This window comes from Salmo trutta, chromosome 14, assembly GCF_901001165.1.
Source record: "Salmo trutta chromosome 14, fSalTru1.1, whole genome shotgun sequence".
Lineage (NCBI taxonomy): Eukaryota > Metazoa > Chordata > Actinopteri > Salmoniformes > Salmonidae > Salmo > Salmo trutta.
Window position 1 is genome coordinate 62185007 of NC_042970.1, and position 18493 is coordinate 62203499.

At 41.6% G+C, this 18493-nt stretch overlaps 1 protein-coding gene across 3 annotated transcripts; it reads right to left on the reverse strand.

Annotated features, from left to right (window-relative positions):
* Nucleotides 1–802: 802 nt before the first annotated feature.
* Nucleotides 803–16640, reverse strand: LOC115208560 (aprataxin and PNK-like factor). 3 transcript variants are annotated; one of them, XM_029776711.1, is made up of 11 exons: nt 16514–16640; nt 15664–15756; nt 11635–11706; nt 10570–10733; nt 8883–9087; nt 8406–8535; nt 6056–6258; nt 4207–4505; nt 3320–3451; nt 2860–2909; nt 803–1672 (listed from the first exon to the last, which is right to left on the reverse strand). In XM_029776711.1, the coding sequence occupies exons 2-11, from the start codon at nt 15754–15756 to the stop codon at nt 1476–1478; spliced, it is 1545 nt and encodes a 514-aa protein (XP_029632571.1). In that variant the 5' UTR covers nt 16514–16640; the 3' UTR covers nt 803–1475. The 3 variants fall into 3 exon arrangements, with proteins under 3 accessions (XP_029632571.1, XP_029632572.1, XP_029632573.1); XM_029776712.1 differs by having other exon boundaries at nt 15664–15788; XM_029776713.1 differs by lacking the exon at nt 11635–11706.
* Nucleotides 16641–18493: the final 1853 nt, after the last annotated feature.

Genomic DNA, 18493 nt, shown 5'->3' on the forward strand with positions numbered 1-18493 from the left:
ATCCCTCAGTTGAGCTGTGAATTTCAAGCACAGATTCAACCACAAAGACCAGAGAGGTTTCTCAATTCCTCGCAAAGGCCACCGATTGGTAAATGGGTAAAAATTTAATAAAGCAGATGCTGAATATCCCTTTGAGCATGGTGAAGTTATTCATTAGATCAATACACCCAGTCATTACAGAGATACAGGCGTCCTTCCTAACTCAGCTGCTGGAGAGGAAGGAAACCCCTCAGGGATTTCACCATGAGGTCATTAAAACAGTGTAGTTACTCCATAATACTAACCTAAATGACAGAGTGAAAAGGAGGAAGCCTGTACAGAATACAATTATTCCAAAACATGCATCCTGTTTGCAAAAAGACACTACAAACTGTGAATAATGTGGCAAAGAAACTAACTTTTGTCCTGAATACAAAGTGTTATGTTTGGGGCAAATTCAACACATCACTGAGTACCACTCTTCGTATTTTCAAGCATGGTGGTGGCTGCATCATGTTATGGATATACTTATTAAATCGGCAAGGACTAGGGAGTTTTTCCAGGATAAAAATAAACGTAATAGAGCTACGCACAGGCAAAATCCTAGAGGAAAACCTGGTTCAGTTGACTTTCCAACAGACTAATTCACCTTTCAGCAGGACAATAACCTAAAACACAATGCCAAATCTACACTGGAGCTGCTCAGAAAGACGACATCGAATGTTCCGGAGTGGCCTAATTACAGTTTTGACTTTAATCTGCTTGAAGATCTATGACAAGACTTGAAAATGGCTGTCTAGCAATGATCAACAACACACTTGACAGAGCTTCAATAATTTTTTAAGAATAAATGGGCAAATATTGCACAATCCTAGTGCAAAGCTCTTAGAGACTTACCCAAAACAATTCACACCCAAAGGTGTTTAACATGTACTGATTATTGTCCTTAATAAATACAAAATCTAGCATTTTTCCTTGAAATTACAAAACATTTTGTGTAGATCATTGACCAAAAAATGACATTTTAATCCCACTTTGTAACAATAAAATGTGAAAAAAGTCAAGGTGTGTGAATACTTTCTGAAGGCACTGATCAATTATTTTTAAAGGAAGTAAAAATAACAGCTTGTCCATACTATTCAAACAAACCAATAACCAAGAATTCCTACACGTCAAAAATGCTTATGATTAATTACTATCCAAGAAAGTATCACTGTCTATCACACATAAATTCAATCACTTTTTAAAAAGGTAAAGTCAGCATTATGACATCATCATACACAAATCAGTCAAGAATCCTGTTATTGATTCGTCCCAACTGATGGGGTAAATTGTTGACTGTATTTTCCCAGCACAGGGAGACTAATATTATTAGAGATTGTAAACCTGCTGGATTCCAAGTGTGTTTGAATAGAGGAAAAAAAGTATACTCCGCTGAAATAGCACGCTTAGTTTAAAACAGGTAAGGGGAGATTAGGCCAGTTTAGGCCACTAGTTCATTTCGGCCTTGTGAAGGCCTTGGCTTCTTTCTTGAGTGTTTTGAGGTCCTCCTTGCCACTGTCGTCTGAGTCAGGTGGCTCATAGTCAGAGTCTTCACCAATGTCCTCGCTCTCATCATTGATGAAGCTGTCATCGTCCCCAAACTCATCATCATCATCATCATCATCGTTGTTGTATGATACCGGCTTTTTCGCTGCAGAAGGGATTGTATAACATTGTTAACGACCATTTCTAGTATTATCAACGTGCTGTATAATTCCATTGATGCTAGCACAAGACATTGGTTGTGTCTTTATCAATATTTTATGGTACGTAGCACAAAAACAGCACGGCTAACGGTATTTTATTACATTCACTCATAACAGGATTCAAATAGGTATCATTCAATTCAGCATTGAAAAAAAAAGCGCAAGTATAAGTTTGTTCCACCTGAGCGAGTCCGACCAGAAGTCTTCTTCTAATGCCTTTTAAGGGGAAAGTAATCCAAAAGTAACTGTAAAGCAATTTGCCAGGTAACTAGTAACTGGAATGGATTGCATTTAGAAAGTAACCTACCCAACCCTGTGACCTACGCTCTGGGGTGAAGTTTCCCTTGGTAATGATCTTGAACAGGGTTGGGTAAACTATGGCCGGCAATAGGTTTGAGGGTGGTGGGGCATTATAGATAGAAATAAAAATGGAAATAGATTTTGATAAACAAATCGTTTAAAAAAAATCTGCGTGGCCCTCCAATGAATTTCGAAATCCCGACGTGCCCCTCGAGCCAAAAAGCTTGCCCAACCCAATCTTGGATTAGCATCCCCTTCCCATATCCTTACCTTAACCATTAGTGGGGAAAATGAAAAAGTGACCCAAGATCAGTGTCTAGTCATGTTCAATATCATAAATATGAGTCTGTAAGATGAGGCAATACAAATTGAGTTACACACCTCCCTTTCAGAAAGTCAATGTTACCCAATGAGTTTATAGATCCTGCTGACGTCACGTCAGAGAAATGGAGGGCAATTGGTTTCATCGTTTTTGCTTCTTTAAACTCTGGAGGAGAATGTGGATTATAGGTTTGGTCAATGTATTCCCTAGTGCGACAGCGTATTGATATGCATGCACATCGCTGTCTGACTAAATCTGGAAAGATTAAAACAAACAATCCAATAGCACAGATAAGATTGTTGGGCATGTGCACAATCCATGGCATTTACAGCATTGCTTCAGATCAAAGGTTTCTCTTATGTCTCGGCTTTCTCTCTGCTCTGCATATCAGTTGGATTCATTTGATGTACGGCTGATTATATTCTGCATTGAAGAGGAACCCAAAAAACATTTGGGGGGGGGTGGTGAGAGGTTAGCATGTCTTTCTCTCTCAGCTATAAATGAACATACCTCGAGTCTTCTTGGTGTGTTTGTACTCCTTCCAGTGAAGAGGGTTTTTCCTGGAAAGAAAACAGGGAAAATGGTTGATTTACTACCAAGGACTACTTGTCAAATGCCAATGAGGCTAAAATGTCAGACTCTCCTTTTGTTCAAGCCTTTTGGTCGCTGATATCAACCGCTCAAGGTTAAAATGGAGGCCTACAGATTGAGTCCAGTCAGACACTCTCCTGTCATCCGAGTACTATGATTGCTGGCTTATTCTTTTATTTAACCTTCCTGTATCCAGAACGTTCCATTGAGGTCATAGAGATCTGGCTATAATAACTAGGTTATATTCTCTTTTCCTGTTGAAATTGTAGGAGCTATTAGGCTACTTTTTTCCTGCCATTACTGACAATAGTGGTCTTGAGACACAATTACCAGTCTCTTTTATCCTGTAATGGTGACTACATTGTGGTGTGCATCCTACCTGTAGCAGTCTGTGCCGTACGGACACTCGGGTCGGTCCGCGTCCTCCTCTTCCTCCTCGTCTTTCGCGGAACTGTCCTCGTAGTCGCTGTCGCCGGGGTGACTGCATTCTTGGAAGTGGACTGGGTTTTTCCTTTGATAGAAATAACAATTTTGAGAAGAAAATCATTGAAAGCTCGCTATTAAAACAGTGAAACTCACTGAAAGTTATGGTCGATCACCTTTTTGATTGGTATTCTTTGAAGAACATTTAGCTTTTGAGCTAGCACTTTCTCTTTGCTCATTTCCTTTGCCTCAATAAAGAGAATCTACATTTGAACCTGCTCTCTGCCATTTAGTTTTGGACCCTGAGGCCCTATCTAGGCTAATCCTTGTGTACGTCCTAAATGGCAACCTATTCCCTATATATACACACATGCAGTGCAATACTTTTGACCAGAGCCATAATCGGCCCTGGTCAAAAGGAGTGCACTATAAAAGGAATAGGGTGCCATTTGGGACGCATCCTCGTCTTGGAGAATACAGTAGCTTATCCCATTCTTCACGTAGTTGTTCGTTAACTATCAGTGGTTTGAAAATAACCAAAACCTTAAATAAGAGAAACTATCTGGGGGGGAAAACATACTGCACATGTTCAGTTCTTTGATATCAGAAAGAGCTGCCGTGGAACCAATTTGAACAGCTAAAGTGCACTTATATCATCTGTAGTACCCGGAGCAACATAAAATAAAAATACCCATCACATATGGCAAGTCTTTGAATTCAATTACTTGTTGGAACATTTGCCGTACTAAATTCATGTTCTCAGAAGTGCAGGTCTTTTCAAGTACTATCTTAAATAAACATTTCTAACAGTTATTGTTCAGACAATGTTATGTGGGGATGTACCTGTAACAGTCCTTTCCATAGGGGCAGGTCGTCCTGAGCCGAGCTTTGGACTGGGCGGGGCCTGAAACATCACCTGACCCTTGAGGCCCCTTGCCGACCTTCTGACCGTTCTGAGGCTCTCTCCCCCTGTCCTCGGACTCGCTGGCCTCTGCTCTGCTCGTAGAAGTGCTGCTGCCTTTCGCTGTGGAAGCTTCTCCTCCTCTTCTCTTCTCTCCATCGTCCTCCTCCACGTCAAAGTGGTCCGACTCCTCGCTCTCCTCTACTTTACTAGGCGTCACCTGCTGCCTGGCTTTAAATGCCTGTGGAGTGATATACCATTTACTGTAACTGTACATTAACCAACCACACACAACAAACACAATACTGCACATTACAGACAACAGTGGAGGCTCCTCAGAGGAGGACCATCCTCCTCAGTGTATTTCTGAAAAATGTAAATAGTTACATTTTAAAAGTTATTTTTAGACAAAACTATACTAAATATATTCACGTCACCAAATAATTGATTAAAACACTGTTTTGCAATAAAGGTCTACAGTAGCCTCAACAGCACTCTGTAGGGTAGCTCCATAGTGTAGCCGAAGGACAGTTAGTTTGCGTCCTCCTCTGGGTACATTGACTTCAATACAAAACCTAGGAGGTTCGTGGTCCTCACCCCCTTCCATAGACTTATACAGTAATTATGACAACTTCCGGATGACATCCTCCAACCTATCAAAGCTCTTTCAACATGAACTGACATGTCCACCCAATCAACGGATCAGATAATTAATCTAGTACTGAAAGTATAAGCTACAGCTAGCTAGTGCTGCAGTGCATAAAATGTTGTGAGTAGTTGACTCAAAGAGAGAGGCTATCCAACACAAACTCTTACAAGTCAGGGTATGTTTATAGTTTTATTCATTTATTGCCACCGGGGCCCACCAGCATAACTGCTAAACTGCTTGCTAACTGTACACTTTATTGGATGATTGTAGCGGATTAACTAACACGTTAGTTTAGTAGCTATGTTGACTTGACGTTAGCTAATATGGTGACAACAATGTAGGCTGTGTGTAGCGTTTGGTGGTTATGATGACATGAAGGTTTGGTTTGGAAAGGTTCTCTCAGCTGGTCACAGACAGCTGATGTGTTGTGCACTGAAGTCCACAAGCGACGGGAAAAGGTGAAAGGAGGAAAGTGTGTAGATGCGAGAAGGAATTATCCAACGATCAAAGGGATCATGCTGTTTGTATGTAGCTGCTATGAAAGTGAACTGTGTTTGATTGTGATCGGGGGTGATTTCATTGAGCAGATCCTGTTGAAAAACATTTCTTAAACGGAAGCAAATGGAACAAAACGGAGATAAACATTCCTGAATTTGTCCAAAAGAAACTCTTGTTTGCAACTGTTGTACTAATGATTACACCCTAGATCAGCTAGATCCAGGCAAGATTGTGCATGGCGGTATTGAATGTGTCATTGTCCGTCACCTTGATTACTCAAATTTCTTTCAACCTGTGCACCTACAGTACCAGTCAAAAGTTTGGACACACCTACTCATTCAAGGGTTTTTATTTTTGTACAATTTTCTACATTGTAGAATAATAGTGAAGACATCAAAACTATGAAATAACACATATGGAATCATGTAGAAACCAAAAAAAGTTAACCAGCTTCACCTGGAATGTTTTTCCAACAGTCTTGAAGGAATTCCCACATACGCTGAGCACTTGTTGGCTGCTTTTCCTTCTACAATGTAGAAAATTGTAAAAATAAAGAAAAACCCTTGAACGAGTAGGTGTGTCCAAACTTTTGACTTGTACTGTATACACACACACACACACACACACGTTAGTATACACTCAACTGTTGTAGACTGGACCTCTTCCTCATTGTCCTCATCCTCGTCACTCTTCTTCCTCCTCACCCTCTTCCTGGGTGTTGGCTCTGCCTCGCTGTGTTCAGACTCTTCCTCCCCTGACAAGGGCGCTGTGTACCTGGCCCGTTTGGCCGCGCCCTGGTTGGTGCTTGTCGTTGGGGTTGCGGTTCCTCTGCCTCGATTTCCAAATCCTAAAACGAGGACGATTCTGGGTGAACGGGTCGACTGTGTCATGTAAAAAAAATGATCTATTATATTGACAAGATAGTCGAGTGACTGCTATAACAATGAAAATATATGTTCTCAAAGGCAGGTGAAAATGTGCGACACCATTCAGGCCGCCGAGGACTGGAGTTGCCCATCCTTGATAAAGGGACGCCAGGTGCAAATCACAATGAAATCAGCAGAGATGGGGAAGCTCTGATCATCAGGGCTTAATTTTTCAAAGGTTGTCTATCTGGATTTTGCCTACTGGAAAGGATTAAATGCTTAGAAATAGAATGAATAGAAAGGACGAATCATTGACTTGAATGGGGACTCCCATTCTATTCCTTCTATTTTTATGCATTTAATCCTATCGGATAGGCAAAATTCAGATAAGAAAAATAAAAAAATGGGCCCAGGGGCTGCAGTGTCCACCCTGGTTTCAGTTTCTCCCTGGAGTTTAATTATTCACTTAATGCCATTCATTGCCCAGACCTGTTCTCAAAGCATCTCAGAGTAGGAGTGCTGATCTAGGATAAGGTCCCCCCTGTCCATGTAATCCTTTTCATTATGAATGAAAAGGGAAAACTGATCCTAGATCAAGTTCAAGATAGGAAATTAGGAATCTGAAAAAGGTTATGTGCTGTAGACCGCTGATTGACGTAACCTAAAATATAGATTGACTGTCCCTGTTAAAAGGCTTGCTCAGAGGCATTGGCTATCAATAATCAGAGCAAGCCACTGTCTGCACCATTTAGAAATCTAAAGCCTAATGGATAACCTTTTTGACATTGTTTACTATAACGTCAGCACTATGTAGCCTAAATTAGCATTAGGAAACCATGTCTACGTCCCAAATGGCATCCTATTTCCTACAGAGTGCACTACTTTTGACCAGAGCCCTATCGGCCCTGGTCAAAAGTAGTGCACTCTATGGGGAATAGGGTGCCATTTTGGATGCAGCCATGGTAAATGGGTCACTAGACTCCAGAGGGAGTCAGTATGAGGACGTTGAAACTTTCAGGGGAACTTTAAGGAAACTAGGGCAACGATATGAGGAAATAAAGGCTTAATCCAAAAGAGTAAGGTTTGACAGCGCGCCGAAGAGGATATTGACATCTTCAAGAGTGGTAGGTTGTTTCAAAGTGTTCCACTCGTCGACGTACAAAATTACACATGACAGCGAACGTTGAGGTAATGTAGGCCTAGCTCTCAAGATCCCTTCCCGACTCAAGATTAGAAATTCCCCAGTTTTCCATTTATCAACTACTGTAGTGATTGCCAATAGAATAGGCTATGGCTTGGCCTCTGCTGTTGTTGTACAAGACCTTGTAAGAGTTGTGTTGATACATCCTTTTGTACATGTTCACACACACACACACACACACACACACACACACACACACACACACACACACACACACACACACACACACACACAAAGGGTGTCTATATGTAAAGTAACAAGCAATTGGCCTCAAGTTGTATTGAATAGAAGTAAGAGTTTAAAACCAATGCAGTGCATCCTGTTGAGACAATGGGTTGTAAGCCCCTTATATTATTATTCATTTAAGTAGGATTCGATTCTTAACAACTGGCTCTCAGAGGAATCCTAACATGGAGCCTTGTAAAGCTAGCAACTATTCGCAAAACTTAATGCATTTGATTTTCTTTTTTTGCAAGTAAACATAGTGATTTGAGCACAGATCCGCCATTTCTCGTACTTTTCCAGCTTTCTTTTCACATATGACATAGAACTACAGTTCAATACCGCTCCTCGGGAAGCAGTGGACACAGCTAACTGCTTCCAGCACAGTTCATTCAGTGCGTGAATCGAGTGGGGCAATAAACATATCAATCTTCTATAAAAAAAAATGGTGGAAGTCTGACTAGTTAGACCTATTCAGAAATAGCAACAGCAGTTAACAACTAGGTTATTCCGTCTCTCTCATGCACTAACCTTGTGTCAATAGTAAAATGTGCCAATCCACTCTAACCTGGCATCATTCATTTGATGAGGAATCTTGTCTTAATTTGTAATAATAACAATTATAACGTTAATTGCCGTCATATGCATGACAATTAATTGTTATCCAAAATCCCATTATGTCACAGCCCTAAATAGGAGCGATACCTTTGGTGGTGGTGGTGGGGTTCTTGGGAGATGCAATGGGTACAGTCATCCAAGCAGGTAACACTCTTTTCTTTGGTTCACGTTTCGGCTCGTTCTTGTCATTTTCTGCTTCAGCTACCCCAGCTTCTGTCTGTGAGCACACAACCACAACGCAAACCGGGTTTATTGGTACCACCATATTCACAGGAAACATTTAGAAATATACATATTAATTAGAGTCACGAGTGGGATTCCCTGGGATAGTGGTGTCCGAAGTGGTATCCCAAAGTTAATAGCTGTTACAAGTGGGATTCCAATGGTAAATGGTGCCAGGCATGGGATTCCAATGGTAAATGGTGCCAGGAATGGGATTACAAGGCTAAATGGTGTCAGAAGTAGAATATGAAGCGTAAATTGGTGTCAGCAGTGGGATCCCAGGAAAATAGCCAACAGTAAATCTCAAGATAAAACGTGTGTTAACACTACAGATTTCCTGACCTGGTTTGAGGTAGGTGAGCTAGGTAGCTGTTCATACGGCTCCTTCTGGTCAACACTACCTCCCAGTCTAGATTGTTGTTGGTGGGAGCTTGGTGTCCACCCCGTGCCCTGTCGAGTGGGGTAAGCAGGTTCGTCGCTTGGTCCAGGGGAGGCAGGAGGAGACTTCACAACAACCTCGTCTTCATCTTGAAGAGCCTGACTGTTTCTGCAAGGGAGAGACAACTTGTTGCAAACACGAGCACCTTCTCTGCACCGGTTACACGAGTCATGCATGTTCCTTCTTTAACGTAGGCAGTAGACCGCAGCTAAATAGACTCGAGTGCCTGGTTAGGATCCTTTTGATCTAATCTTCAAAGAAAAATGTAACGTGAAGAAGAAAAAAAACGGACAATGTAAAAATTCAGAAACAGAAGACCACCATGTCAAAAATATTACATAAGTTAATGTTGCTTGGGTGTTGGTTTTACATAGAAAAGAGATAAAAGACACTTGTATTTATTCCTATTCAGTCCACTCAGTCTAGCCTGTCTTTGGGAGATGAAAGGCAGAAATTAATTTTGTCATTTGAAAATCAATTAGTTAAGCTAATGTCTGATGCCAGTGCCAGAGGACAATCCTTATCTTTCCAAATCTGTCTAAGGGTGGTCAGGATGCACAACGGGGATGCGAGCCGTTCATAAATCACAATGTGCATATTGACCGGCAAATAGATAATGATGTTTGCGTGTATTCAAAGGAAACATAGAAACGGGGAGATATAAAACTATTCATTAAGGAGTCAGGAGACAACTCGCTCTGCTAGTATGACCTTTTCTATAGCAATGTTAAGCAACTAATTATTCTCCACAAAATATTTTGCTACTGGAGACGTAATGCGACTAATTGTGACATGTTTTCCCAATGGGAAAAGCTAACAAAGGTTTAAACCTGAGGTGAAAGTAGGAATACATAAGCATGGACCCGGAAAATATATTAAGTAGTCTAGGTAATAGATTATTTGATTTCAAAGATGTTAGCTACATTATGAGACCTTTATAGGTAAAAAGAGGGTGATGTTGAAAAGCTGAATTTAAAAAGGAATCAGATGATCTTATATGCCAATATTTGTTAGACTATAGATTTGATATCACGACTCCCATCATATAAGGTGAGTACGTAATTCACAGAGAAAATACTTTTTAGGAGAATATTTTTTTGCATTAAAGCCTTTTTAAACCTCAAATACACTACAAGTTAAACATGTCCTGGATTGCAGGAAAGTTCTCCTGCAAAAAGGTGACCAAATTAAGATCCTACATATGTAGAACTTTGTAGTATGCAGGGTAACCAGAAATGTGAAAACGCATGAAAAGGAGACTTAGGATAATTTTATGCACTCATGGTTACCAAGGGAACTGGCTAACTATAGCACACAACAAAGGTAAAATGCAAAATTGCAAACAATAATTATTATACAGATGCATTCATTCGAGGTTGTTAGCCCTGTAGAAATTGTACTTCTTGTAGTACAAAAAAAAGCAACTATGTATAGAAATATTTTTTTAAAATTCAAAAGCTACTTCTTTGTGCACGTGTGAACCAGTCATCATTTTTCAGATTTCATTGTTTATTGGTTTCAAGTTTTAGCCAATTCGATATTTAGACCTTGAGGGGAAACTGCAGGGGTTGAGATGAGGAGTAGAGTTACCTGGGTGTTCCATCTTCTCCACCCACGGCCACCACCCTGTAGATGTACTTCCCAGGAAGAAGGGAGATGATGTCTCCCTGTCCAAGGTTATGCCACTGGTTCCTGTCCAGGGGTTGTGGGAGGTCATCCAGTGAGGACTGACAAAAGCAGGGGTTCACATGCGTCTGGGATTGGAAAGAATAAGAATGGCATTCTTTGAGTTATTGGTGGCCGTGAGGTGGCAGTTGGATATACTTGTTATTTCCGCACAACAGCTGGCTGTAAACAATTAGTGGTCTTTTAAAATAAGTGTCTTTCTCACACCACTCTTCACTTTAAAGGGCTAGCATGCTAATGCTAGTCAGCAATTGTTCCAAAAACTGACTCGGGGTAAGTTCATCTGACTCTGGTTAAGTAGTAAAGTTAGTTAGTTGCCAAAATGTCCCTAACCCTTTAATGTAGTGTAAGTGTTGCCCTTGAGTGGTAATTGCCAAACTCTCAGTAAGCTGACTAGATGAAAGAGAAGGTTGCAACTACTTGAATTCAAATGTTCCTAGTGTTTTTTCTTAACCTTAATTCATCTGCAGCAATGTTGCGGTCCAAAGGCCTTACTACATCCTCAGGCTGTGACCTTTGACAAAATGGAGAGAATCTCTGTCCTTTTACAGGCAGCCTGAGGAGGGGTTTTAGACCAAACCATTACTGAAAATGAATCTGCTGCACAACTAAAATAAACCATTGAAATCATAAGTGTTGGGCCCTATTCCCTTACTCTAAATTATTAAATAAAATAATTTCTAATAAAGGTAAGGTGTGGTAAGACCACACAAGACAGTCTCCCTGGGGTAAAAATCTACAAGTTCTCAAATGGTTCAAGAACCCTTCCAAAACATAAAAATAAAACATGGTGATTACCGAGGGGCCATCTTGAACATACTACTGATGTCGGATTTCAAAGACTTGTTGTTTTTGGCACAATAGACCACCTCGGCATTTAGCTGTCTTAATAGGGTCGGCATGCACTTGAGCCCTAGATGAGAGAGAATAGTCTACTCGGAATAAAGAATAAATTCTACTTAAGCCTACAGGTTTGATGCGCAGCTGCCCGTTCAGGTTCTCAAGGAGGCCGTGGTGTCTGGAGACTCTTTTGTCGCTGACCTGAAACACACAGATCAGGGCCCATATTCAAAATATCTAAAACGTCTCAGAGTAGGAGAGCTGAAAAGGACCAGTTTAGCCTTTTAGATCCTAATGAAGATTATATGGACAGGGAGATCCTACATCAGCGTACTATGAGGTGCTTGATACGGCCCCAGACCTGAGAGACAACGGGCACTCAGCAGGCGGGAGATCCGGACAATACAAATCAATACAAAATGAGGAAGGGCACTTCCATAGTAAAGGGTCCTGAATCCTGAGAATAAAAAAAGTTTTGGGCTGCTGAAATAAGGTTATAAGTGCATGTTGATAATATGTGACTCACACTCAAATGATTTTCCCAAGTACTGATCTTTAATTGAAATTCACGTCAAAGCATTTTCTTTACAAATTCAATACATATATTACACTGTAAGACTGATCTGATTGCAGTCTAAAAATCTGCCATTGCAAATTGAAATGCACTTCAGTAAAACACCAAAGGACAGTTTAATTAGATCCAAATGAAGCCTACTCCTGAAAATCATGAATTTTAGTCCAGTCCAGGAGCAGGCTTCATCTGGGTCCAGGAAACCAGCCAGGAAATGCATATTTTAACTTCACAATAGTCATAATCAGGTAGTCTAATAAGCTGCATCTTTGCCTCATGGTAGATGTTCTGTTTTCATGGAAGTCCATTGTGTTTAATTTAGGTACAAAATGAGATATATATATATATATATTCTACAGCTTTTTATAGTCTGAAATCAAATGGGAAATCAGAAACGGAATAAAAAAACATGTCAAACAGTACTAGGAAATTCCCAAGAATTGCCACCGTCAATTGTGTACAGACTGGGCAAAGACAATTGTTTGTACTGTAGGTATATTATGCATGAACGTAATGGTGTATGGCTAGGGATTTTAAACGTCCACTGACATCAATTTCTTTCCATAAGAGACAGAGGAGATATAACAAGGTACAGTTCAGTATATCCTTTTTTCTCCAAGTTTCTAGTTTGGATATTTGTCTAAATTGACGGGTAGGCCGTCATTGTAAATAAGAATTTGTTCTTAACTGACTTGCCTAGTTAAATGAAAAAATATATAATAACAATAATAATAATTTGGTGAGCAATTAAATGCTTGGACGTCTACCTGCATAAAGTGGAAAGGTCATAATTAATTTATTGTAGATTAAACCTAAGCATTAGCTAGAGCAATTGTCACCAACTCTAGTCCTGGAGAGGTACAGGCCAGGGGATGCCTGCTTTTAGCCTCATACGAACCATCCTGATACCTCTCTAGTTACAGATTGTATGCCAGATAATGTGATATAACCAAAGATTTGGTTATTTTCTGGAAACTGTCATTTGTAAGTTACTTTTTTCACCGAAACGAGAATAAAGTATCACTAAGAATAGGTTAGTTGAAAAAAAAAAATCTATGGCAGCGGTTTGTATGGGGCTTTCCTGTACTGGCCAGTAATTTACACCAAGAATATTTGGTTATATCTATTAGCGCTCCAGGTCCAGGGTTGGGGAACACAGACGTAACTAACTCTACTAGCATGGAATGCCTTTTTAACATACACTGAGTGTACAAAATATAAAGGACACCTGCTCTTTCCATGACTGACTGACCAGATGAATCCAGGTGAAAGCTATGATCCCAAAAATGTGATCATATTACTCCAGTGCTAGCCTCCCTACACTGGCTTCCTGTTAAGGCAAGGGCTGATTTCAATGTTTTACTGCTAACCTACAAAGCATTACATGGGCTTGCTCCTACCTATCTTTCTGATTTGGTCCTGCCGTGCATACCTACAGGTACGCTACGGTCACAAGAGGCAGGCTTCCTAATTGTCCCTAGAATTTCTAAACAAACAGCTGGAGGCAGGGCTTTCTCCTATAGAGCTCAATTTTTATGGAATGGTCTGCCTACCCATGTGAGAGACGCAGACTCAGTCTCAACCTTTAAGTCTTTATTGAAGACTCATCTCTTCAGTAGGTCCTATGATTGAGTGTAGTCTGGCCCAGGAGTGTGAGGGTGAACGGAAAGGCACTGGAGCAACGAACCGCCCTTGCTGTCTCTGCCTAGCAGTTCCCCTCTCTCCACTGGGATTCTCTGCCTCTAACCCTATTACAGGGGCCGAGTCACTGGCTTACTGGTGCTCTTCCATGCCGTCCCTAGGAGGTGTGCGTCACTTGAGTGGGTTGAGTCACTGACGTGGTCTTCCTGTCTGGGTTGGCGCCCCACCTTGGATTGTGCCATGGCGGAGATCTTTGTGGGCTATACTCGGCCTTGTCTCAGGATGGTAAGTTGGTGGTTGAAGATATCCCTCTAGTGGTGTGGGGGCTGTGCTTTGGCAAAGTGGGAGGGGTTATATCCTGCCTGTTTGGCCCTGTTCCGGGGGTATCATCGGATGGGGCCACAGTGTCTCCTGACCCCTCCTGTCTCAGCCTCCAGTATTTATGCTGCAGTAGTTTGTGTCGGGGGGCTAGGGTCATTCTGTTATATCTGGAGTATTTCTCCAGTGTCCTGTGTGAATTTAAGTATGCTCTCTCTAATTCTCTCTCTCGGGGGACCTGAGCCCTAGGACCATGCCTCAGGACTACCTGGCATGATGACTCCTTGCCGTCTCCAGTCCACCTGGCCGTGCTGCTGCTCCAGTTTCAACTGTTCTGCCTGCGGCTATGGAACCCTGACCTGTTCACCGGACGTGCTACCTGTCCCAGACCTGCTGTTTTCAACTCTCTAGAGACAGCAGGAGCAGTAGAGATACTCTCAATGATCGGCTATGAAAAGACAACTGACATTTACTCCTGAGGTGCTGACCTGTTGCACCCTCGACAACCACTGTGATTATTATTTAACCATGCTGGTCATTTATGAACATTTGAACATCTTGGCCATGTTCTGTTATAATCTCCACCCGGCACAGCCAGAAGAGGACTGGCCACCCCTCATAGCCTGGTTCCTCTCTAGGTTTCTTCCTAGGTTTTTTGCCTTTCTAGGGAGTTTTTCCTAGCCACCGTGCTTCTACACCTAAATTGCTTGCTGTTTGGGGTTTTAGGCTGGGTTTCTGTACAGCACTTTGAGATATCAGCTGATGTAAGAAGGGCTATATAAATAAATTTGATTTGATACCCCGTTCATTCATTTTTTTATATTAATAATTGTATAATTTTAATATCATTAATTTACATTTTTATATCAATACATTTGAATTTTTGGATTGATAAATAAAAAAATGTATACATAAAAAGTATATGATAATGACCTTCATAGGGGCAGGATCACATTTGCATGCTCCTACATATGTTCTCTTCTCCCAACAGGAAGACACCGCAACTGTGTATTTCTCTAAGTTAGGAGCATTGCAGCAAAGATGCGCAGGATGCTGTGACCCTGACGCTACAGTAATATGCACATTATGTACGCCTAAGCATGGCTCTTCTGCTGCTGTTGAAGAGCAGCAGTGGATAGTATTTTCGGGGAGGAAAAAAAGTTTGTCTGCAGGAGGGAATCGAACTCAAACTCCCTGCATCTAAAAGATTATTAGCCTTGCACATTAGCATTTTCCTCCACCTACAAGCGATGTTAGGTGGGGAAAAAGTGGTTAGTGATGTTATTAGATAAACAAATGTAATTATTGATTTCTCATGAGAGAATAAAACTTTAGCTGCATTGTTATAATGATCGTCACATATGCGTTATTCGACTCGAAGAGCCGCAATGGATTTTTTCATTTTTTTGGGGGGGGGGGGGGGGGGGGGTGACAAGTTGGTCTGCAGGGGGAATCTAACTCACAGCCACTTAAAAGAAAACTAGTGCAGCGCATTCATGGCTTGAATATCGATAATACGAATTTTACATAAAAAATTCAATTATCGATATAAAAAATGCAATTCATTTATGTTAAAACGGCTTTCCATACTACTAGTCTAGACTTTCCAAATAAAGCTAGCTACTTACGCCAAGGAATGGACCCCTTCCCAGCAGTGTCTCCCCCTCAGGCAGGTGTATTGGACTGCCACCATCTACAGGCACGAGATCGAACCCCGCCATCTGCGGGTGGTTGTTGCAGTCAGAATAACATGCTATAAGCAAAGACTATGATAATTATCCCCTTTCATCTGTGGTAGAAAACCATACTTTGGTAGCTATGAATGAATGTGGACTTCACTACGGGTTAGCTAGTTGAAAATAAGTGTTGTCATGATAAACAAGGCAGCTGTAATGAGGATGTATGTTTAGTTAGCTGGCTGAACTACTTGTTTTTCCAAAATGTTCTCTAGCATAATGCTAGTTAGCTAATTCATTAAACTGACAAACGTTTGACGGACTCCAGACTCAAAGATGATCTATTATATTGACAAGACAGTAGAGTGACCGCTCTAACAATGGAAATGCATGTCCTCAAAGATGGAAGGCAGACGAGAGGCGAGATCGGGTTAGACCATTTTAACTCCGACCAAAAATATTTTATTTTTCAAATTTGCCGAAATGCGCGTCCACTTATACCAGTGCATTCGTAACAACCTAACCATTACAAAACTTATATTCGATCAAATAAGTCTCACGTAGCAAATCAGCAATTACATTTTTGGTTAACCAAATTCGACACCCTCATTGACCGCCATACAAAAATGCATCACTCCGTGGACAGATTTTGAGCTGCGTAAACACTCTCACTTCGCCTCTTCCTCTCTGCTGGACTTCCACCTTGGAGCTTGTTTCTACTGAATAGCAGCTCAGATAATTAGCTAACTGACCAACCAGAGTATACTGCTTAGTGCAAAATGATTTATATACATTATTTTACCTGTTCTAGGTAACTTGGTGCTGAGCAAAACGTGAAAACTTAATGGATTTCTTCAGAAACTTCCGGGCTGTTATGTAGAGAGCGTGCATTATCTCACGTCAGATTGCGTCACTCCTCAGCGACGATCGTCTCTCTCCAGAATCCAGTGTAACGCGGAACCCAAACCGACTGCGCGCGTGCGCTATCGTGCATAAATTGATTTTGTCCCCCAACACCAAACGCGATCACGACACGCAGGTTAAAAATATCAAAACAAACTCTGAACCAATGACATTCATTTGGGGACAGGTCGAAAAGCATTAAACATGTATGGCTAGTTAGCTTGCACTTGCTAGCTAATTTGTCCTATTTAGCAAGCTTGCTTTTGCTAGCTAATTTGTCCTGAGATATAAACATTGAGTTGTTATTTTACCTGAAATGCACAAGGTCCTCTACTCCGACAATTAATCCACACATAAAACGGCCAACCGAATCGTTTCTAGTCAGGCTTTTTCATCTTTGAATTTATATGGTGTTCGGCATCTAAACTTTCATAGTATTGTAACGACCCTGGGTTTATAAGCGCGGAAATCGACTCTGTCGCTTGAGCATGCTTTTGCGGCACAGTCGATAGCGCGCCGGACTTCGGGCTTGAAGGTCGAGGGTTCGAGACCTGCTCCCTGCCTGTTTCATTACATTGGTGTCTCGGAAGTGATCGGACCTTGCATCCATGACAGTGCGTGTGCTTGGCCGGTGAGCGCGTTCCTGTAAGACGTTGAGTCGCAAGCTAGCGCGAGGACGCGCTCTTTGAAAGGAGGGAGTAGTGTAAAGACCCTGGGTTTATAAGCGCGGAAATCGACTCTGCCGCTTGAGCATGCTTTTGCGGCACAGTCGATACCGCGCCGGACTTCGGGCTTGAAGGTCGAGGGTTCGAGACCTGCTCCCTGCTGTTTCATTACAGTATTACCACGAAGACCAGCAAAACAGTTCGTCTTTCAATCACCCACGTGGGTATAACCAATGAAGAGATGGCACTTGGGTACCTGCTTCTATAAACCAATGAGGAGATGGGAGAGGCAGGACTTGCAGCACGATCTGCGTCAGAAATAGAAAGGAGTTCTATTTTAGCCCTTGGCATCGCAGACACTCGTTGGCGCGCGTGAGCAGTGTGGATGCAATAATTGAATAACATGGATTTCAAAATGTATTTTGCGATGCTTGCACACACGACGTGTCCGGTCTGGTCAGCATGTAACCAGAGAGGAAGAGAGAAATCTGTCTCCCTCCAGCAGGTGGCGTTTTTTCACCCACCAAGCAAGGAGTTTTTGTATGGCAGTCAATGAAGGTCGACTTTGCGCAACAACACAAAAAGTATGACTTATTTGTTACGTGAGGTTTATTTGATCTAATAAAAGTTTTGTAATGCTTAAGTTGTTAGGAGTGTAGTGATATAAGAAGGACACGTGACATCCCAGAAACTTTGAGAAAAAACACTTTATATGGGAGTTGTCTATGCATATTCATGGCATGAGGGTAGTAGCACAGCATCTCTCTACCATCCAATCGTTTTTTCACAATTTTCTGGAATAGAGGAATCCGCGAGAAAGTGCGCTTGTTTGAAATGGAAAAGCTTTGTGTTGGCTATTGATGAAGAAGAACATCAAGACGAAGCAGCTGCTTGACAAGTGGAATGCACTGTTTTACCGCTACATCCCGAGGGGTTCGTGCTGATTGTACGGAGATTTGACAGCTGGTTAAATGGCGTCCCTTGACAAGGCAAGAACAAGATGTATATCAGGAGAAGTGCAGTATTATCATAAGGAGACTTCTACTTGGAATATGGAGGGGGTCAGAGGAGGTCTAAGAGAGCGAGGGAGGAAGAGGGTGAGCTTGAGTCGGGTAAAATGGCAGAAAAAAAGGGAGATGGTTTGTTAAATAAGAATGGTAGAAAGTGTAAGCAGAGGGAGTTGAAGACTGGAGGAGAAATGGAAGTGAATGAGG